We start from the raw sequence: 22,877 nt of genomic DNA on the forward strand, positions 1-22,877 counted from the left end.
CGTATATGAGAGGCTGTCACGTGAAGGAATTTCCGAGGTATCGGGAGTTGAAATCTACAACACCCACCCACAAGATTAAGGTTTGCTTTCTGAAGTTATTTAGAATAAGTGTGTGACAACTGTAAAATATTTTGAAAATGTCAGTTAACAATCTTCCCATTTTTTATGTTCTATAGTCCCATTCCCCATGTGTCTGCTGAATTCCATTCTTCCTAGAACTTTAACAGTTCTCTGTCACTCGGGGCTCTGGTGTCATCATTCTGTCTACCCTGCTTTAGACAGCTCTCTCTCTCTCTCTCTCTCTCTCTCTCACACACACACACACACACACACACACACACAGTCAGAGACTAAAGATGTTTGAAAACCACTGACTGTACCCTGGCCACATCAGGCCGGCAACTGGTCCCTAAACTCACCTTGGCTTGTAACCAATCCCACTGTACCCTCAGTAGGCAGTCTCTCTGGCTCCAGCCTACAGAAGTCCCCCTCCCCTCTTTTAAGCTAAAGTGTTGATTATTTTCCTTCATCCATGACCCTACAAATGACAGCCGTGTAATTTCTTTATATCACCGTAATCAGCTGGTCTTAACTGACATGATGTTTGTACGCCAAGTTTTTAGCCTCAAAGTACCTACAGGACAGGCCTTTGTCTTTCCCACTTCTGGATCTGTCCCAGGCCAGAGGTATTGTGAGCCTGGTTGATACTCAGCCATGTTGGCCGTTACTGAGTGTTTTCTATAACTCTCCGAAGTGTCTTCTGACACTTTTCCTCCTAATTTCTTGACTACAGACAGGTCCAGGAAGTATATTATTTGTCTCCTTGGGTTAATGATACCTATAGTGGCAACTATAAACGCCAAACTGTCCTGAAAGTTTTAGCTTTTTCCAGTAGCACATTAAGGAAACAAACAAACAAACAAAAATGCCTTCTTTATTTAATAATGTGACCCATCCTATTATTTTTGATGTAAAGACTGTTAGTTGTTTTAAGAAGTCCGAACGCAGTTCAGAACAGACCACTCCAGACCACACGGTTCCAAGGGGGAAAGAGGTTTATTCAGGAGATAGGACAAAAGGTGGGGAGAAGAAGGTGGAAAGGTAAGAGAGAAGAGAAGTAGAGGCCGGCCATGACCACGTGGAGAGAGAGGAAGGTGGGGGAGGGGACAGAGAGGCAAGAGGGTAAGAGGGTAAGAGTAAGAGAATAAGAGTAAGAGAGCGAGGAGGGGGCAAGCAGCCCCTTTTATAGTGGATCAGGTCTACCTGGCTGTTGCCAGGTAACTGTAGGGAGGAGCATACTTGGCTGTTGCCAGGTAACTGGGGAGGCGGAGTTTAGACAGAATACTAACAAAGATGACTACTAAAAATAATAATTTGGAAAAGAATAGTTTTCAGTATCCATGCTTATTTGCAAAAACAATGCTTCCCCTTCCCCACAGCAACTACTCACCAAACCCAACAATTCTGTGTTGGTCTTTCAAAAGAAAGTGGATTAGTGAATACCACCAGATCCAGCGAAACGAATTCCATCCATATGACTCCCACCCCCGCACTGTGTATCCATCCATCCATTTATCTATTTACGGAATCTGAGACAGGTCTGTCTCTGTATCCCAGGCTAGTTTGAACTGTGATCCTTCTGCCTTAAGCCTCTGTGCGCTAGGATGGCAGGTACGACTCGTGACACCTGGCTTTGGGGTGAATTTCTGGAAGGTCAGGTGAACTGACGGAAAGGGACGTTCCTTTTTATCTGACGACCTCTATTTACTAGACTGCTCCGGCTCAGAGGCCCTGACGACGGTGAGCGTCCCTGGAGGCCGGTCGGAGTCTCCCTTTAAGGAGGGCGTGGCGCAGAGGCTCGCACCGCCCAGCGCCGAGCGTCTCTGGGGAACAGAGCGGAAGCGGGCCTGCGAGCTGCAGAGACTGCGCGTGCGTGGACTGACTTCCGCGGGGTCACGTGGGCCGGGGTCCCGTCCAGGCGGACACAGGCTCAGGTAACGCGTATTCCGTACGGGTGGGGCGGGGCGGCGGATGCGGGCCGGCGCCGCAGGGGTGCGCAGACGGGGCTGCTCCCCAGTCGCTCCCGCAGACCCTTTGGCCACCGCGGGCCGGCTCTGGAGTCTGACTTCGGACTAGGTTAGCAGTTTCCACCCGGGTCCGCCCGCCTGCGAGGATACAGGACAGGCGCGCCCACGCCCGGACTGCGGCCGGGAGGTGGGTGCTGTCCCTCCCACGCCGCACCGGTGGAGGCTCTCACTCTGTTGGACTGACGTGCAGCCTGTGTTGCGGGTTCCTTGTCGCTTCCTGACAGATGAGCCCCAATCCGAGGGCCGCAAGGTGGAAGTTGGGGGCACCCCCGTGCCTTGGCTTGTTGTCCAGGTGTGGCACTCGGGGCCAGAGGCACGCAGCAAGCCAGGGTTTGGGTGAACTAAGCGGACGTGTTTCAAAGAAAGGATTGTACTGGGTTATCCGGAGTAGCTGCCGGAGCTTTCGCTGAGTAGGCAGGGCTCTGTTTGCCAGAATGCTAGTGACTGTACTGCCCACTCTACTGGACCCCCTTCCCCGCCCCCCTTCCTCCCCCAAAAGAAAAGCCCAAGTAACGACAGCACAGATGTTGGCTAGTGCCGCTAACTCTATTCCAGGTGTCTCTGCTTGGGAGAAAATTGCACGTCGTTGTGTGTGGATTTCTGTTACACTTCTGTGTTTGAAGTGCTTCCAATACAGATTGAGGATGGGGGAACCCACATGTGTTTAAGTCATGAGTTTGCTCATGTTGACATTTAAGCAGAAAAGTATGGACTCCTCAAGCACTAGCTGACCTGGTCTATAGAATACACAATAAAGATAAATGGAGCAGTTTTGTTTGAACTGTTGAGCGTTGTATGCTTGAAGTGACTGAGTTATGTGAGAAAATTCTTTACAGACCTCTAACAGAATAAAGTGCTGATTTTTTTTCTTTATATATTTCTTTTGTAATTGGACTGTTGGCAGTCGGTGAGTGCTTTCTGTCTTACAGAATTTGTTTTTTGTTTTGTTTTGTTTTGTTTTGTTTTTTTGGTGACTCTTAGTGTTATTTCACTAGTCCATAAACATTTTAGCCATTGGGTCGGAAGTAAGCCCTTTGTATGCACACAGAGCCCTGGAGCTGGAGTTACACGCTGTTGTGAGCTACCCCATGTTGGTGCTGGGGACCAAACTCTGGTCCAGTGTAAGAGCAGTCTACCTTTGTTATCACTGAGCCATCTTTCCTGCCCCTCTATTTTGAGACAGGACCTGTTGCTCAATGGGTAGCCTGCTGATTCAGCTAGATGTATGAGCTAGTAAGCCTTAGGCACCATGTCTCCATCTCTCCCTCCGTTCTGCCTTTATCGGCTCATGCCACCATGCTCAGCTTTTTAGTGCAGGTTTTGGGGTATCAAACTCAGGTTCTCATATGAACCTCAAACACTTTACTAAGTCATTACCCCAGACTTAACCTTGTTTTTTTTTTATTAACAAAAAATTAAGTTTAATTATTATGTGTGTGCATGTGGGTCTCAGAGCACACCTTTGTGACATCCTCTCCTTTCTGTCTTTTCATGGGACTTGACTCAGGTTGCCATGCCTGCAGAGAAGTGCTTTGCCCCTGAGCCATCTCAGAGGCCTCTCACCTTGCTTTTGAGACAAGGTCTCTTACTACCTTGGAGCGTGCTGTGTAGCTATGCTGAGGCTCGGGGGTCTGCTTGTCTCCACCTCCCCAGTGCTGGCATTACAAAAGTGGGCCACAATTGACCTGGCTTTTTCTGTGTGTCTGGGGACTTAATTATAGATGCCATCAAACTACTAGACTCAGGTTCTCATACATGCAGGGCTGACACTGTACTGACTAAGCTGTCTTCCTAATTCAGTGAGGCCTTTTTTTTTTCTCCTCAAGACAAAATTTCTTTGTGTAGCATTGGCTGTCCAGTACACCAGGCTGTCCTTGAACTCCCAAAGATCCACCTGATTTAGCCTCATGAGTGCTAGGATTAAAGGTATATACCACCACCAACCAGCCAGTGTGACCTTTTGGATTTAAATGAGATATGGTAAATTTTTGTTTATTAGGTTTCATAGACATTAGATGACGTCCTTTCTTGACCTCCTGTTCCCAGTATATTCCTGAGGTCATTCATGAGTTACCATTTGGGTTACCTTCACTGTATACAGATGGCATCCTAAGTACATTGTGTGTTCGAGTCAGCAACCATAGATTTCTCTTGGACTTCCCACTGTTAATGACTTCTGTCTTAGACATACATTGGTAAATGGTTTTAAAGTTAGGCCTTTTTCTGTTAAAAGTGTCAGGAAATCAGTTCAAATGCACTTAAACCAAAAGAGATTTATTAGTTTACAAACCTGGGAAGGGATTGAGTATCATTACATAAATAAATGATTCTGGGTACCTTTCCCTCTCTTACAAAGGACCTCCGGCATCTTGGTTCTACCTCTGTTTCTCTGTTGCATCTTATTCTGTTCTGTTACTTAGTGTGTACCCTAGAGTTGAGAAAACTCTTGCCTTCGGTATTTACAAATTCAGGGAAGGACCTTGATTCAAGCCAGATTGGAGACAGATGCATACTTTTTTGGCTAGACTCATGGGCACATGGCTGGTGCACCACCAAAGTCACGTGGTTGGAAGCTTCCCAAACAGTACCTTTGAAGCATTCCAGAAGACTTCTAGTGTAGGCCAGATGGTGGTGGTACTTGCTTTTAATCCCAGCACTTGGGAAGCGGGCAGGGGCAGGGGCAGGGGCAGGGGCAGGGGCAGGGGCAGGGGCAGGGGCAGGGGCAGGGGCAGGGGCAGGGGCAGGGGCAGGGGCAGGGGCAGGGGCAGGGGCAGGGGCAGGGGCAGGGGCAGGGGCAGGGGCAGGGGCAGGGGCAGGGGCAGGGGCAGGGGCAGGGGCAGGGGCAGGGGCAGGGGCAGGGGCAGGGGCAGGGGCAGGGGCAGGGGCAGGGGCAGGGGCAGGGGCAGGGGCAGGGGCAGGGGCAGGGGCAGGGCAGGGGCAGGGGCAGGGGCAGGGGCAGGGGCAGGGGCAGGGGCAGGGGCAGGGGCAGGGGCAGGGGCAGGGGCAGGGGCAGGGGCAGGGGCAGGGGCAGGGGCAGGGGCAGGGGCAGGGGCAGGGGCAGGGGCAGGGGCAGGGGCAGGGGCAGGGGCAGGGGCAGGGGCAGGGGCAGGGGCAGGGGCAGGGGCAGGGGCAGGGGCAGGGGCAGGGGCAGGGGCAGGGGCAGGGGCAGGGGCAGGGGCAGGGGCAGGGGCAGGGGCAGGGGCAGGGGCAGGGGCAGGGGCAGGGGCAGGGGCAGGGGCAGGGGCAGGGGCAGGGGCAGGGGCAGGGGCAGGGGCAGGGGCAGGGGCAGGGGCAGGGGCAGGGGCAGGGGCAGGGGCAGGGGCAGGGGCAGGGGCAGGGGCAGGGGCAGGGGCAGGGGCAGGGGCAGGGGCAGGGGCAGGGGCAGGGGCAGGGGCAGGGGCAGGGGCAGGGGCAGGGGCAGGGGCAGGGGCAGGGGCAGGGGCAGGGGCAGGGGCAGGGGCAGGGGCAGGGGCAGGGGCAGGGGCAGGGGCAGGGGCAGGGGCAGGGGCAGGGGCAGGGGCAGGGGCAGGGGCAGGGGCAGGGGCAGGGGCAGGGGCAGGGGCAGGGGCAGGGGCAGGGGCAGGGGCAGGGGCAGGGGCAGGGGCAGGGGCAGGGGCAGGGGCAGGGGCAGGGGCAGGGGCAGGGGCAGGGGCAGGGGCAGGGGCAGGGGCAGGGGCAGGGGCAGGGGCAGGGGCAGGGGCAGGGGCAGGGGCAGGGGCAGGGGCAGGGGCAGGGGCAGGGGCAGGGGCAGGGGCAGGGGCAGGGGCAGGGGCAGGGGCAGGGGCAGGGGCAGGGGCAGGGGCAGGGGCAGGGGCAGGGGCAGGGGCAGGGGCAGGGGCAGGGGCAGGGGCAGGGGCAGGGGCAGGGGCAGGGGCAGGGGCAGGGGCAGGGGCAGGGGCAGGGGCAGGGGCAGGGGCAGGGGCAGGGGCAGGGGCAGGGGCAGGGGCAGGGGCAGGGGCAGGGGCAGGGGCAGGGGCAGGGGCAGGGGCAGGGGCAGGGGCAGGGGCAGGGGCAGGGGCAGGGGCAGGGGCAGGGGCAGGGGCAGGGGCAGGGGCAGGGGCAGGGGCAGGGGCAGGGGCAGGGGCAGGGGCAGGGGCAGGGGCAGGGGCAGGGGCAGGGGCAGGGGCAGGGGCAGGGGCAGGGGCAGGGGCAGGGGCAGGGGCAGGGGCAGGGGCAGGGGCAGGGGCAGGGGCAGGGGCAGGGGCAGGGGCAGGGGCAGGGGCAGGGGCAGGGGCAGGGGCAGGGGCAGGGGCAGGGGCAGGGGCAGGGGCAGGGGCAGGGGCAGGGGCAGGGGCAGGGGCAGGGGCAGGGGCAGGGGCAGGGGCAGGGGCAGGGGCAGGGGCAGGGGCAGGGGCAGGGGCAGGGGCAGGGGCAGGGGCAGGGGCAGGGGCAGGGGCAGGGGCAGGGGCAGGGGCAGGGGCAGGGGCAGGGGCAGGGGCAGGGGCAGGGGCAGGGGCATTTCTGTGAGTTTGAGGCCAACCTGGTCTACAGAATAAGTTTCATAGATACAGAGAAACCTTATCTCAAAAAAACAAACAACAACAAAAAAGACTCCCAGTGCAGGTGGCTTTTGTTCCACATTGGAGCAGAATGCTATTTGTTGTTAGCACAGATGAGGTCAGTTTGCCTTTACACAGGACATGCATGAACTGGGACTGACCAAAACGACAGCAAGTGTCCATTTCCTGTTCTTCACTTATAGGAAACATGGTGGAATGGAATACCCCAGCTATGGGACTCATACCTTTTCTTCTTTCTCTTCTGTAGATAATTGGGTTCCTTTAGATTACAGAGATGATACATGATATATTCCTGTTGTTTTCATCAATAGGCCGAATAAATGTGGGAAACCAGAAAACCTCAGGAGATCATGCGGTTCGTGTCATGTTATACAAAAGCTGACAGAACATTCTTAGATTAAAAAAATAATAATAAAATCTCCTGGATTCAGGTGGAAAGCTATTTGGTATACAATGATGTCTTAGTTATGTTCTGTTGCTCTGAAAAAGCACCATGATCAAAAGCAGCTTGGGGGGGAAGGACGGGCATATTTGGGCTTACGGTTTCAGAGGTATAAGAGTCCATAACTGTTATGGCAGGAAAGCGTTGCAGCAGACAGGCGTATGTGGCCTCTGGAATAGCTGAGGGCTCACATCTTGAACTGTGACCAGAGAGAGTGTACTGGGATGGCCTGAAGAGCAGAACTCAGGGAACATCAGAGTGTAGCTGTTGGGCAGGGGACCATCTGAGTCTGTGGAAATAGAACTTAGTCATATATGGCTTACTATGTATACTCTGAGTCAGATGATAGCCTTGTAATGTGACAGTCACAGGTAACACAGATAGGTGTTTCCCAGTTCTGTGTTAATCAGCAAATACTTATTGATCGTCTATGTAGCATGCAAGCATGCAAGTCACTAAGCCCAGGGAGCTATAGAAGAATGGCTCCCCTTTTCTTGCGTAGTTGGAGAGAAAAGACATCGTCATTTGGTAAATTAACTGGTGAATCAAAAGAAGGAAAGTACCAAGTGTTAAGAAAAACAGACCTTAAGCACAAGGTATCACTGAGCCTGCCTATAATCCTAGCTTTTGGGAGCCTGGGCTTAGAGGATCATGAGTTCAAGGCCAGCCTGAGCTCCTAAAGAGTTTGAAGCTAGTCTGTGCTTGTTGGTGGAGGAGAGGAGTGGAAGTTGTTTTCATCATACTGGCCAGCCTGGAACTCATAGCAATCCTTCTGCCTCTGCATCCCACCATGTCCAATGGGGAAGCTACTCCCGAAGGACTGTGAGCAGAAAGCTAATAGAAAATGAGTAGAAATTAACTAGATTGTGTTCTTTTTCCTCTCAAGATTACAAAACAAAGAAGCAGAGGAAGATGAGCAGAGGCAGCTGGGTGCTGGTGGCACACGTCTTTAATCCCAGCATCTGGAGGCAGAGGCAGGTGGAGCTCAGTGAGTTCAAGGTCAGCCTGGTGTACAGAGTGAGTTTTAGGTCAGCCAGGGCTATACAGAGAAACTTTATCTCAAAACAAACAAACGAACAAGACAGGCAGAAGCAAGGCTAACTTAACATTGTTTCCTTACCAGGATTTCATGTATTTAATACAATATGGTAAATTTAAACACTTAGTTTTTACTGTGGTAAATTAACTAATAAAAGAATGGAAGTATCACAGACAGTGTTTAGGAAAACATTCCTTAAACAAGGTGTCCCTGAGCATCCTAGGAGGACTCTTAGTGGGAAGAGAGCATTGGCTCACTGTGGACTCCTATGTAGGCCAGACTCTAGAGCCTTTAGTGGACCACTGTTACAATGCTGTCTGTCATTGCTGTGTATATGATACATTTTCCTCTCTTTAAAAATGGTCCCTGGATGTTAATTCTTAGGAATAACTTTAAGAGGAAATTACCTTGAGAATTATTGAGATGTTGGACTCTCTTTTTTTAAAAGAACTATTTATGTATATGAGTACACTGTAGCTATCTTCAGACACACCAGGAAAGGACATCAGATTCCATTGCAGATGGTTGTGAGCCACCATGTGGTTGCTGGGAATTGAACTCAGGACCTCTGGAAGAGCCGTCAGTTCTCTTAACCACTAAGCCATCTCTCTAGCCCAAGATGTTGGGCTCTCAAGCCTGGAATTTATTAGTCTAGCAGCACATGTGGCACCCTTGCTTCTGGTACAAGTTTGCTGTTAGATTAATCTGATTTCTTTCTAGGAGAGCCTAAGGCGTGGGTGGCTCTCCATTAGATACCCGGTCAGATGTTGTCTGTAAGTGCTGTTGTAGGGGAGGCATCCTCTTAAGAACTGTTACAACGCTGGTCATGTAAGATTCATCCTTGAGAAGAAGACAGCCTTTGTGCTAGCAAGAGGCATGAAGCAGGATCTGATCAGTTTTGGAGAGTTAAGCATTTTATCTTTGGTTTACACGGAGTAGTAGGTGATGAATCTCTATTCAAATTGCCCCCCCCCCCCCATGGTGCTGACTGTTCCTTGTTCCCTCCCGGCCCCATTGTTCTGATACACAGACACACCCTCCCTCCCTTATATTTTGATATGCCTTAATCAGCTCAATGGCTCCAAACCTCCACTGGCTAGCACACTCTCCCCTCCGATACTCCTGGATTATTACTTAACTAAGACCTATACTCCATCCTGGCCACCCCAGAACCAGGCCTGCAGCCCTCCTGGACCATGGTCCCAGACTCTTACATGTTGGCAGTCTCTCTGTCCTACACTTCTCAGGCCTGGTCTCTCTTCTTCCCTGGCATGGCTGTTCCAAATCCTCCTTCCTTTCTCAGCCTCCTTGCCTGTGAATCCTGAAGTTGTGTCTCTGTTTCCTGCTTAGCCGTTGGCCACCGGCAACTTTATCAATGGAAACCAACTGGGGGCAGGGACCCTCAGGGTCTTACATGCAGATTCTCCTGCAATTTTGGGAACCCAATTAACATAATACAAGTGTTAGACCAGATCCACAACATTTACATACTAAGATGAACTGCTCGCTCAGTGTATGAAAGTCAGCTCACTGACTTTGCTATTTGAACACTGAGATTTATTTGACCAGAAAAAAACAAACTAATTGAAGTTTGTTAACCACATGAGTTTCCGTGACTTAAACAACATAGCCTTGTTATTTGAGTTCTGTAGTTCAAAGTCCTAGCTTGTCTTTCTAAGATTGAGCTGTCAGTAGAGGCCTTGGGCTCTAGTTTCTAGGAGAGAGTCTGTTTTGTTGTCTTTGCAGCTGCCAGGGGCTGTCTGCTTTCTCTGGTTGCAGACACCTTTCCTCGAGCCTCAGAGTCTGGCATGTAGCTTCTGTCTGGCCTTGTTTGTCAGTTTGCTTTCTTTGACTCTTCTGTCTCCTATCTCCATCTTCCACACTTAAACATCCATTTGATTATTGGGGTACCTGGATAATCCAGACTAAGGCCCCATCTCATTCAGGGTCCTTTGTTACAACAGTAAAGTCCCTGTTGCCATAGAAACTAGGTATTTACAATTCCGGTAATTGTGATAGGTATCATTCACTGTTGTGCTTCCTCCCATGGGTGTGTTCAGGTGAACCCACCACGTGTGCCCTGGCTCTTCCAAAGTCACTCCCCACTTTGTTTTTTGAGACAGATTTTTCTCTCTGTAACCCGGAGTGCAGTTAGACCCCTGTCCAGCAAGCCTTAGGGAATCCTCCTGTCTGTGTCCCTGCCCCCACCCACCCCTACAGGTTGGGATCACAGGTATATGCTGCTGTGCTCAGCTTTCCACATGGGTGTTGGGGATCCAGACTCAGGTCCTCATGCTTCATGGCAAGCACCTTGCTGACTGAGCCGTTCCCCCAGCCTCTATATTCATTTCTGAAAATTAGCAGAAGTTGCTCTAATGACCTTTAAAAAGTCAGCAAGGTAACTTGTTTATCAGTGGTAGTAACTTCAGTGAGAATATTTGCCAAAACACGCATACACATATGCAGTGTAACAAGAGGAAGTAACAAAGGAAAGGAAGACCAGGAAACAGTTGGCTTTATCAACAGAAATAAAGAGTAGTGTTGGAGAGAGACGGAGCCCAGGGTGATGACAGAATAGGTTAGTGTGAGAATCCCCAGTATAACAACTTAAGGTCTTGAGGTGTCTGATAACTTTGCTAGGGTCTTACTCAGCTCATGAACAATTGGCTTATTTGTCAGAAGGTGTAATGGCTGCTCCTGGATGTCAGCTTGACTATATCTGGAATGAACTACAATCTAGAATTGCAGGGCTCACCTATGATCCAGATCTTGAGGCTGGGAGACACAAATCTCTGACCTAGATCATGGCATGGAGATCTTGAGGCATAGTGGCTATGAAAAGCTTAGGCCCAGGGAAGGTAGTACACGCCTTTAATCCCAGGAGATCACTGAGTTCAAGGTCAGCTTGGGACAAAACAAGTAGCAGATCCAGGAGTGGAGGTACATACCTTTGATCTGGGTCACACCTTCTGCTGGAGGCCACACATAAGGACACTGGAAGAAGGAAGATTCGCTCTTCTTCGCCTGCTCGCATTTACTTGCCAGCACGTCTGTTGGAACCTACTTCTACAGGAGACCAGCTCAAACCACTTAGCCTTGTGGGGCTGAGCAACTACTAGATTCTTGGACTTCCCATGTATAGCTGACCATTGTTGGGGAGTTGGACCACAGACTATAAGTCATCATAACAAATTTCCTTACTATATAGAGACTATCCATAAGTTCTGTGACTCTAGAGAACCCTGACTAACACAGAAGATACACGTGGTGTTTACAAAACTACTAATCTTGATTTCACTTTGAAGATTTTGGAACTCTTGAGGAACTCATACATGATAATATATATTATTTCTTGAAAATTACTGTGTCCAGGCATCATTCTTGGTACTTTATAGTCAGCGCAGACTTTATTACCATGGTATCCCCAGAAGAGAGGAATTGCGTTCTTTAGTCAGAGCTCCTAAGAGTCCCAGAAGTACCAAGAGAGAAGGGAGGCAGGGGAATAGGCAGGAGAGAGGGAGACAGAGGGAGGGGGAGGGGGAGAGAAAGAGGGAGAGTTGGGTAGGTGTGAAGTGGAAGTCCCTTGGTCTATGTAGCCAAACTGCCAGAAGCTGTGGGCAGAGCTGACTTGGAAAACTAGAACCTGGATTCTCTTTCTCCTGATTGATAGCTTTGTAAAGACTGCTTTAATTCATGCTGTCGAGTATAGACCTAGAATACAAGTTCTGCCCATAGAGGTGGGTTGCCAGTGACAAATGTGTAGCTGACACTGTTGTATAATATCTTCTGTGTAAAAGAGGGCTACTGAGACCTCTCCCCCAAGCCCCTTTGTGCTTGGCAGCCACCACAGAAAGCACCAGTGGAAGGGGCTCTTAACAGAACGGAGAGGTGCTATTCTGGGAAGGCAGTATGAAAACACATGTTCACACTGTTCCACTCAACAGATGTAGAAATAAAAGGGGCTTAGAGCAACTGGATTGCTCAGAGTCACAGATAGGAACTGGTAAAGTTTAGAGTGAAACCTGATTGTGTGTGTGTGTGTATGTGGTGTGTGTGTGTGTGTGTGTATGTATGTATGATAAAAAAACAGAGAAGTGGTCAGAAATCCCGGAGTGGGTGTAAGGGACAATGGGAGGATTTGGAGGTGGGAAAGGGGAAATTATGTAAATATAGTACCCATGTATGGAATTCTTTAAAAAAAAGCTTCAGAAGAATAAAGCTTATATTTCGAGGAATGTTTGAGTATTGTAGTTATTTTGCTCAGTGGTACAGATAGTGAAAGACTATAAAGAAGTTACTTGTCATGAGTCTTTGAAGGAAGGTGTGAACATCAACGCTGCTGCATGGTTCATTGGTAAGGAACAGTGCATTGAGTACCTGATATGTTGCTTTCAGATGTTGCCAGGGAGAATGCCCTCAGCTATGTTTTTAAGAATGCTTGGATAGTATGTGTTTCAAAGATAGAACATTAGAGTTTGTTTGAAAGAAATTAGTCTGTGTTTGGAAATATTCTGGCTGCAATAGAAAAGTCAGTTCCAGCTTGTGAAAGTCAGTTTCCACAACTTCACATGTCTTACACTTATTAGCTATTTATTTTTTAATACCCTAATCCAGTGGTTCTCAGCTTATGGTTTGCGACCCCTTTGGGAGTTGAACAACCCTTTCAGAGTTGCCTAAGATCACCAGAAAGCAGATTTATATTATGATTTATAACAGTAGCAAAGTTGTAGTTATGAAGTAGCAACAAAAATAATTTTATGGTTGGGGTCACTACAACATGAGGAGCTGTATTCAAGGGTCGCAGCACTATGAAGGTTAAGAACTCTTGGCCTAATCATAGGCATTAAAGTGATAAAATTGCCAGTAAATTTGGCTTGTTGCTTTAAAATAACTAAGCTTACCTGTGTTGTATTTTATTGTTTGTGGTGTGTGTCTGTGCGAGCACGCGAGCGTGCTAGGAATGGAAGAGAAGATCTTGGGCACACTAGGCAAATAATCTGGCAGATGGTATCCTCAGTCTATTTAAGTTAATTTTTAAAAGTTGAGTTTTCTTAGGGCTGGAGAGGTAGCTCTGCAGTTGAGTGTTTCCTGTGCATTCATGAAGAATGGAGTTCAGATTTCAGCACCCACATAATGAGCCAGGAATACTGCATGTGACTATAACAGAGCAGTTATGCTTCCTCTGAGGGGAGTGGAGACAGGAGGATCACAGGGGTTTGCTGGCTTTCAGCCTATCTGGGAGACAAAAGCGTGGGGTTGAGGGAGAGACCTCAAAGGAATAGATGGGGAGCGGTAGAGGAGGGTACTTGTTGTATTCTCCTGACCTCTGCCCATGCACACAGCACAGTCTCTGTACACACACTCACATAACTCACATAGTATACATAGTCACTGTCCTGACCTCTGCCCATGCACACAGCACAGTCTCTGTACACACACTCACACAGTGTACATAGTCACTGTCCTGACCTCTGCCCATGCACACAGCACAGTCTCTGTATACACACCCACATAACTCACATAGTATAGTCACTGTCCTGACCTCTGCCCATGCACACAGCACAGTCTCTGTATACACACCCACATAACTCACATAGTATAGTCACTGTCCTGACCTCTGCCCATGCACACAGCACAGTCTCTGTACACACACTCACACAGTGTACATAGTCACTGTCCTGACCTCTGCCCATGTACACAGGCATAGTGTCTGTACACACTCACACATGACTCATGATTGAATGAAAATCAGAAGAAGAAAAAGTTATTCAACAGTGTATCTACTGGGTGTAGGAAGGACTTCATACTGTGGTAAACACCTTAGAGAACAAAATGAAGTTTTGCTTTGTTATTACTATGGATTTTTTCTTTTCATGTTTACAAACAAAATGAAGCAGATTGAAAAATTTGGCCACTTGTAGTCTAACTGAAACATAATCTAAAGACATTCAAAATAAAATTTAAACATTAAACTTTTTTTGTTGTTTTGTTTTTCCAGGACAGGGTTTCTCATTGTAGCCCTGGCTGTCCTGGAACTTACTCTGTAGTCCAAGTTAGCCTTGAACTCAGAGATTTGCCTGCCTCTGCCTCTGAAGTGCTGGGATTAAAGGCGTGTGCCACCACTGCCCAGCTAACATTAAACGTTTAGTGCTTTTAAAACATATAGTTTTGATTTTCTAGAAATGAACATTTTTCAGGCGTATCAGTTTATCTTTTTTTTTATGTATAATGCAAGGTCTTGTTTTCAGCTGTGAAATACACAGAAAAATATATACATTTCTAGATTTCTTGAGTATTTTATTCTTTCCTAAAGATAGCCACGTTTTGTCATGACTGGGTTTGTGTAATTATTTTATCCTAGGGTCACTGTTGACTCGACCTTGTACATCAGCTCATGGGTTTGCTACTGTGCTGTTAAATAACTTAAGTCTCTGCCCTGGGCATATCTACTCAGCTGGTTCAGACCTGATATCAACCAAGCCAGTCTTTGTGCTTCCTGCTGGTGGAGCTGGAGAGAAGTCCTGAGGTCCAAAAAGAGAAGGACAGATTACCTAGAAGCTGTGGCACCAGCTTTCTCTCTCTCTGCAGGTATATAAATCTACTTGGATGCTGTCTCAGACCCACCATGTTTCATGTCAGTTTTACTTGTCTCTTGACTTGGGTGGAGGTTGCAGGCCCATACCTCTCCAGGTCTGAGCTAAATTTTCCCCTCCGTATTCTTGTAGCAACCCTCCACTCACAGCCTCCCCTCCATCCCCTTTCTCTTTGCCTGCAGATGACCAAGTGAATCTCATCAGGGATGTCTCTGAAATGTCCAGCTGAGATGATGTTGAGGTAACACCTGCCCCCCTATCAAAAAGATCATCATTCAGATCGCTGCAATTCAAGGCCAAAAGCAAGAAACCATTGCTCAGGTTGGTCGAACTCAGTTACTGAAAGCAAATATGGAAAATGAACCAGACCAGGAGAATTTGGAACAGAACCCGTGTGCCCGGACTATGGAAGAAGAGTTGAAGAAGTCTTTTAACTTAGAAGCTTCCCTTCCAAAACTCTCGTGCATAGATCTGGATAAGGAGCTGGAGTTCAGAAATGACCTGGTAAAAGTTTAGCTTTTTTCAAGTTGGGTGATTTTTAACAAACTTGGGGTTTTGTGCTTTATGACCCACATACCCTGAGCTTGTCGATTCGCATGCCTGGCTGGCAGGAGTCTGTGGTTTTACAAGGTCCTATCAATCTGATTTGTGCAGCCTGTTACCGTTTATGGAGCACTCTGGTGTCCTTTGAGTTTATACTGGTAATCCACTTTATAGATGAAGACACTGGTTTGCAGCTGTGCGGAATGCCTGCTCTAGGCCACTCAGATGATGGGAAGGTTAGAATTCCTACCTTACCAAAAAAAAAAAAAAAAAAAAAAAAAAAAAAAAAAAAGCCGGGCAGTGGTGGCACATGCCTTTAATCCCAGCACTTGGGAGGCAGAGGCAGGCGGATTTCTGAGTTCAAGGCCAGCCTGGTCTACAGAGTGAGTTCCAGGACAGCCAGGACTACACAGAGAAACCCTGTCTCGAAAAACCAAAAAAAAAAAAAAAAAAAAAAAAAAAAAAAAAAGAATTCCTACCTTACACCTCACTTGCTTGCTTTCTTGATTGAATATCAATGGTTTCTGTGACTATGAGAGTGTTTAATGACTACTTTTTAAAGCTTAGTCATTCTTCCCCATGAAATTCTGTGGCATGCTTTGGTATATCAGTTAGGTCTCAAGTCTCATGTTAGGAAAGGAGGGTCTGGCATGAGATGTGGTGTTTTGTCATCCTAAGATCAGAGGTACAAGAATCCTGCAAACTTCTAGAAAGGTCTAGGGCTGTCAGAGTCAGGGTGTTCCTGGCCTTACATGTCACTGAGCGTGTGGACAGGGATTGCTAGATTGAACCTACAATCCAGTTAGTGGTAAGCTTGACCTTTGACAGCGATTCTTAGTCATTTAAATCATTTCACAGTTATAAGAGAAAAACCTCATGTGAACTTTAATTTCTTTATTTAGATCGATGATAAGGAGTTTGATATTCCTCAGGTGGATACTCCTCCAACTCTGGAAAGCATTCTTAATGAGGTAAGTAAGTGTTACTGCCACTATCAATTTGTGGCATTGAGTTTTCATACATTTTCCATTAGTTACAGTGTGTGTATTTGCATGTATACTGTCCAGTGTGGTAGCCACTAGCTACATGTGTCAACTTAAAACTTATAGTAAAAATAGTGAACTAACACTAAGCCCCATTTCCGGGGCTCAGTAGCCATGTGTGGCTGGTGGCTACTATAGAGGTCAGCAGAGACACACAGTATCCTCATCATGGCAGAAAGCTCTGTTGGTCCGCAGCAACCTAGATTTTGAACCTCTTAAGGGTAGAAGCTGTGTCTTGTTCATCGTTTGCCCTTTTGCCCAGCTGTCCTGTTACCTTCTGGGTGGTGGTGGGGTCCATGAGCAAATGTGAGTTCACCTGAGGTAAGGCACCAGTGATAGGCCAAGAAAAGAGTCTCTGCAAGTCCAGCTTGGTGAGCCAGTAAGTTTATTTGACTTACTTTTAAGAGAATACACGACTCAAATATAGTCACTGCAAATTCCCATCCCAGCTTTCATCCATCATGAAAGTTGGTCTGTTAGTCACAGTTCTCTAGAGAAACACAATATATATATATATATATACATATATATATATACACATACACATATATACATATATATATATGCACACACACACATATATATATATATATACATACATCTATATATGAGATATATATTAAAATGAAGTATATAGAGAATTACATAGACATATTAGAATGGCTGTGTCCATGTTGTTCAACAGTGGCTGACTACCAACTTAAAGTTAAGAACCCAGTAGATGTTTAGTTCATCAGGCTGGCTGTCTTACCTGGTCTTCAGTATATGCCAATGCCAGTGAAGGGATGGATGTGCCATCAAGAATATGAGAGTAGGCAGGCAAAGTAAGCCTCCTCCTTCCATGTCTTTTATATAGGCTGCCACTAAGAGGATGTGGCCCAGACTAAACTTGGATCAACCCTCCTCAAAAGATCTGAATCAAAAATGGGTCTTCTCACTTCAAATGATTTAATTAAGAAAAAAAAAAATCAGGCTGGAGAGATGGCTCAGTGATTAAGAGCTCTTCCAGAGGACCTGAGTTCAATTCCCAGCAACCACATGGTAGCTTACAACCATCTGTATTGGGATCCGATGCCCTCTTCTGGTGTGTCTGAGGACAGCAACAGTGTATTCACATACATAAAATAAATAAATAAGTCTTTTAAAAAAGAAAAGAAAAAAAATTCCTCAGCAGTGTACCCAGCCGCTTGGGTTTTAGTTAATTCTAGATGTAGTCAAGTTGACAATGAAGAATAGCCATCACATCTGATTTTCTTTCTCCTATCTACTCTTGGACCTTTTCAAACTCCATGTACCAGTGAGACAGGAGGCCTGTGTAGGCCAAATCCCAGGTGTGGTGGTTGAATGAGAATGGCACCCATAGTCCATATTTGGTCCTTAGTTGGTGAAACTATTTGGGAAGGATTAGGAGGTGTGGCCTTGTTGGAGTAGGTGTGTCACTGGGTGTGAGCTTTGAGGTTTCAAAAGCTGCTGTCCTGCCTTCCATTATGACCATGGACTCTAATCCTCTGAAAGTGTAAGCCCCACCTATAAACTCTTCTATAAGCGAGACAGTGGTGACCCTCTCTCTATCCCTGCTCTATAACTTGCAGAGCCAGGGTTATCTCTGCTTGTGATGCCAATGGCACAGTTGTGATATCTTCTGAGGTGAAGGTTATTCTCCAGTGCTTCATTCCTATCCTGTGGCTCCTACAAGCTCTCTGCCGTCTCTTCCACTACATTACCTGAGCTGTGAAAGGGCTGACATGTACATGACTGTGCACTAAGAGTGTACACCACCACAACAGTCACTGAATTTCAGCAGTTTGATTATTATGAGTCTCTGTGAGTAAGCACATCCCATAGCAGATCACCTTCCTCCATGACCAAGGCTGTCCGCAGCAGAAGTTAGACACAAGTGTTTAGAAGGCAGTTATCAGGCACGTCATATTCATTTCACAAAGTAATCGAAGTAGCCTGCCCTGGCCTTTGTGATTTCCTCAGGTAAAGGGTTTCACCGTGGCTAACAATACAAAGCACAATTTTCCTTCTGTGGAATGGCCTTTAAACTCACTCACAAAGCACTTGGTTGTATCTGTAGCAACTGTACCATTAATGTACCAGTGGGCACATCTTTCACGTACTATTGATAGTGCAGCATACAGTTTATAGCTAGCAGGCCTGTTAGTGACAGTTGTCAGCAGCCTGGGTAGCACCTTCTGGTGCTACAAATGCCAGATGGCTAAACAGAGTCCCTAGCATGGCCCTGCTTGATCTCTTTATGTACTGAAGCCAGAGTGTAGGGACCAGTGTCTGGTCAGGACACTCCAAGATCAAGTTCTCAGCACAAGGAGGTTTATTTTGCTCTATAAGGACTAAGGGCAGGGAATAAGAGACAAAGCCAGGAGATAGAGCATGAAGGACAAGGGAGGGGACAAGGGAGAGGGGAAAGAGGTTCTTCTCCCAGAGGAGGACAAAGGGCTGCCACTGGATAGAGCGGACACAGACATGACCTATAGGCAAAAGGTAGTTTGAAAAGGGAAAGGGGAAACTCCATGTTAGGGTCAGGTGTTTAATTTAATTGGGGGCTTTTGATTGCTGGACTTCAACACTTTGATAGCTGGACTTTGGTGGTCTGCCTCAGGAGGAGGAAGTGGCCAAGGGAATAGACCTTGGTGGCTGGCTTAGGAATGGAATGTAACTGTTTTATCCAGGGAGAGAGAATGAGGGAAGGGCAAGGCCAGTCTGTCAGAGCCGTGCTTGCCATGCTCCTGCAATAGTCTTCACTCTAGTGCCACCAAAAGCACTGGCCGTTGTGGCTTGTGGGAGTCTCAAGGGTTTCTTCAGCCAACATTTGTGGGGAGGTAATCTACCTATGGCATGCCTTTCCCAACCACCTTGTACAGCATAGGGATTGACCTGACTGAGGTGATGGTGAACATAGCAACAAGTGCACAAACGGCAAAGCTGGGATTCAGGGCGCAGTGTGTCCTGATGGAGCTGCACCCACAACCTCGGGAAAGTCAGCATCTTTATTTGATGCACCGGGACTGAAGAGGCACATTTATTGTATCCAGCTGAAAAGGAGGCAGGTGTAGCTGAGCCTGGTCAGGGTCTCTGCAGAGAGCAGTCTCAGGCTGTAAACATCCAGGAGGAGGAAGCTGAGGGGACATTTTCTGTATGGACTGTCAACATCCACAAGGACCTGGGGAAGGAAGGCTTTGTGATTCCCATGGGCCTGGGGCATGGGGTCCTTGACATGCTCCTGTGAACAGTCCACATTCACTCAGGATGCCATCCACTCCCCATCATGTGAGCAGTCCACGTTCACTCAGGATGCTGTCCACTCCCCATCATGTGAGGAGTCCACATTCACTCAGGATGCCGTCCACTCCCCATACCGTCTGGGTTTTCTTCGTTTTCTAAACAATTCTTTGAGATGCTTTTTTGGATCTTTAAGACATACCATTTAGGTAATGAAACTTTTTACAGAAGGTAGGCAGATCTCTGATGGCTTACCATTGTCTTCTCCAAGCAAGTGCCAGTTGGTTTTTGGGATTCTGGCTGTTAAACGGATACTTAAAAAAAAAAAAAAAAAAAAAAAAAAAAAAAAAAAAGCAAGGTCTGGTACAGTATGAAAAGATCCAGTTGCTTGTGTCGAGAGAAATGATGTCGGGTCCACTGGTATGGATGGGGACACTACCGTATTTAATTCTGTAATTCATAACGGTTTCACATAAATCATTTTGCCTCCTTACCCTGGGCACTGCTGTGGGGCCACGGTGCCTCTTCCCACCTTCCAGTGAGCACCCAGGGAGGCTGGCTTATGCTGCTCTGTCCAGCCATGAGACTGAAAGACGGGTGTCCTAGTTGGGTATCTATTGCTTTGATAAACACCATAACCCAAAGCCACTTGGGAAGACAGGTTTATTTCAGCTTACACTTTCTATCACAGAGGGAAGCCTGGGCAGGAACTGAAGCAGAGGCCATGCAGGAATGCTGCTTAGTGGTTTGCTCTTCAGGTGCATGTTCAGCTACCTTTAGAGTTTATTTCTTTGTGGGGCTGTGGATTGAACCCAGGGTCTTGTGTAACCTGGGCAAGCACCCTACTACTGAGCTAGCTACCTTTTTCTTTCTTTCTTTCTTTCTTTTTTTTTTAAATCAGTTTGATGTTATAATTACTTTGATTATATTTGACTTCAAAAGTATTTTGCATGATCTGTGTTAAGACTTAAAACATTTTCAGTATTCTTTTTTATTTTTATTATGTATACAATGTTCTGCCTGCGTGTATGCCTACAGGCCAGAAGAGGAGGGTACCAGGTCTCATTACAGATGGTTGTGAGCCACCTTATGGTTGCTGGGAATTGAACTCAGGACCTCTGTAAGAGTGGTCAGTGCTCTTAACCTTTGAGCCATCTCTCCAACCTACATTTTAAGTTTTTACATAGGTAGCCTTGTGCTCTGAAAGAATCTTTTGCAGTGAAATGTTATTAATTCATTTATTAATTATGAATGTATTTATAATTATTAATTTCTAACAGAAAATCTTTTATTTATAGGGAAGGAAGTTAATTTTAGCTAGTTTGGTTAACATAATTGCATTTTTGTTGCAATTACTTAGTATAGAATAAGATCTTAATGGCCTTATTTGCATATCTTTACACAAACATTGCCAGTAAAAATAATGCCTCTATTGGGTTGGAGAGACATCTCAGCAGTCAAGAGCACTTGTTGCTCTGCAGAGAACTTGGGTTCAATTCTCAGCACCTACATGGTGTCTCACAACCATCCTTAGCTCCAGTTCCAAGGAATCTGATGCCCTCTTTGAACCTCCTTAGACACCAGGCACACACATGGTGTGCATACATACATGAGGTCAGAACACTCATACATATAATATAAAAATAAATAAATATAATTTTATTTTTATTTTAATAATCTAAAGATAATAAATTAAAAAAATATTTTTAAGAATGAGACTGTCATTCATCATGAAAGCAAACTATCCTGGAACAATTTTTTTGTCCCTGAGGAACAGTAAATACTGTTGTTGATGTAGCTCACCAAGAAGGTAATGCTGTTACTGTGAGTGTTATGGCCCTGAAGGGGAGGTTTCCTCAGTTGAAGTGCTCTGAAGGAAAGGTATCCTGGCAGTCAGGAGTCAAGGAATACCAAGTCACACCGCACGACAGACCTTACTCAAGAGATTCCTTGAAAGGAAAAAACCCAGGAGGGTGTCTGCCTCTGCTCTGGTGAGAAGCAGCTGGGAACTGAGCAGAAGGCAGGCTTTGTATAGGGTTTCTGGAATGAGGATTGGTGAGCTATCAAGTCCTGAGCTTGAGTGAGCCCAGGGATTGGTGGGATTTTCAAAACTTGTAAGGGAGCTTGGACTTTTTACCCTATAGTTAGCACCTTGAGTATAATTTGGCGCCGACTGTATTAGGTCTCTATGGTAGATGCTGGCATTAAATAGTGCCATATGACAGCCTCTGTCCTTGAGAGGGAAATGGGACTTGAAAATGGGCAGGTAGGGAGATAGGAGGGAAATAAGAGAAAAAAAAAGGTAATAAAATCATTGTGAAGACTGATTCTCCATCAGTGAAGTGAGCCAAGTCAAGCCAAATTAGAGTATATAAAGAGAAGCCAACCTTGGGTGGGTTCACTGTCCCAAAAGGCCAGGGAATCTCCATGGGGAGGGAGACAGAGAGAGGAGATAGAGAAAGAGCATGTGTACTCAAGTAGGCAGAAAGTGCAGATGGGGAGACCAGAATGTTTGCATTATATAGGAAAGAACTTCCAGCCCCTTGGCTGGAAAGTTCAGGGCAGAGGGCAGGGTATTCTAGCCATGCCCTGTAACAGGTAGGGACTGAGGGATGCTGGGAAAACCCTAGAGGCCAGGTCCACTTTGGCATGTTAAACATGTACCTCAGCCCCTTGCCCTGGGTCTGAAGACCAACAAAGACTATCAGAGGTTATTAAAGAAAATTATTAACAAACCAAAAGGGCAGCAGGGTAAATAAGCTCTTTCTCTAGAATATTTATATGCATATATTCTATAATGTTCATTATATCAACCTGAGGGAGATTGGGCAAAAATGGCCCTCAGGTGTTTTTAAATGGAAAGATAGAAACTTGTGAGACATTGTGAACTCAAGATTGAGCACATGAAATAATAACATTACCAGGCTTTGAAATCACTGCCTCTCAGGTCCTAAGTTGGAAGTTACATTCTCTAACATAAACTTTTTCTTCTGGTCCCTTTTGTCACTAAACTTGTTCTTTGATCTCATCATGACCTTGTCTCTTGACCTTTCGTAGTCTCAGAGTAATATTGGGTTCACTTCAGTTCTGCTGTTGGGTAGCTAGGAATATTCTGTGAACATCTTGCGGTGTGAGCACAGCACGGTGAATGAATTGTAAGAATGCAACATGGAGGCACCTTACTGACCGAACAGCCTGTGCGGTGGAATGCACAGCCTGTCCTCACCGACCCAACCGAGGCCTAGAATAATTGTGACTCCAGCTTCAATCTGCATGGACTGGTTTGCTTAGCTAACCTTACATACAGGACAGTGTACTCTGTGTATGAATGTGTATGCATGTGTATGTTCATGTATGTGCATGGCAC

General features: G+C 47.2%; 1 protein-coding gene across 5 annotated transcripts in view; it reads left to right on the forward strand.

Annotated features, from left to right (window-relative positions):
• Positions 1 to 1,876: 1,876 nt before the first annotated feature.
• The window catches only part of Vps8 (VPS8 subunit of CORVET complex), a 218,724-nt gene continuing 197,723 nt past the window's right edge, over positions 1,877 to 22,877 (forward strand). For 2 of the 5 annotated variants that reach the window (XM_034514845.2, XM_076942712.1), the window contains exons 1-4: positions 1,904 to 1,994; positions 14,450 to 14,676; positions 14,864 to 15,185; positions 16,127 to 16,195. In XM_034514845.2, the coding sequence (XP_034370736.1) occupies positions 15,033 to 15,185; positions 16,127 to 16,195 (222 nt within the window). In that variant the 5' untranslated portion in view covers positions 1,904 to 1,994; positions 14,450 to 14,676; positions 14,864 to 15,032. Of the gene's footprint in view, positions 1,995 to 14,449; positions 14,677 to 14,863; positions 15,186 to 16,126; positions 16,196 to 22,877 lie in introns of those variants that run through there. The other 3 variants (XM_076942711.1, XM_076942713.1, XM_076942715.1) reach the window with 2 other exon arrangements.

Source organism: Arvicanthis niloticus, chromosome 12 (genome assembly GCF_011762505.2).
Source record: "Arvicanthis niloticus isolate mArvNil1 chromosome 12, mArvNil1.pat.X, whole genome shotgun sequence".
Classification (NCBI taxonomy): domain Eukaryota; kingdom Metazoa; phylum Chordata; class Mammalia; order Rodentia; family Muridae; genus Arvicanthis; species Arvicanthis niloticus.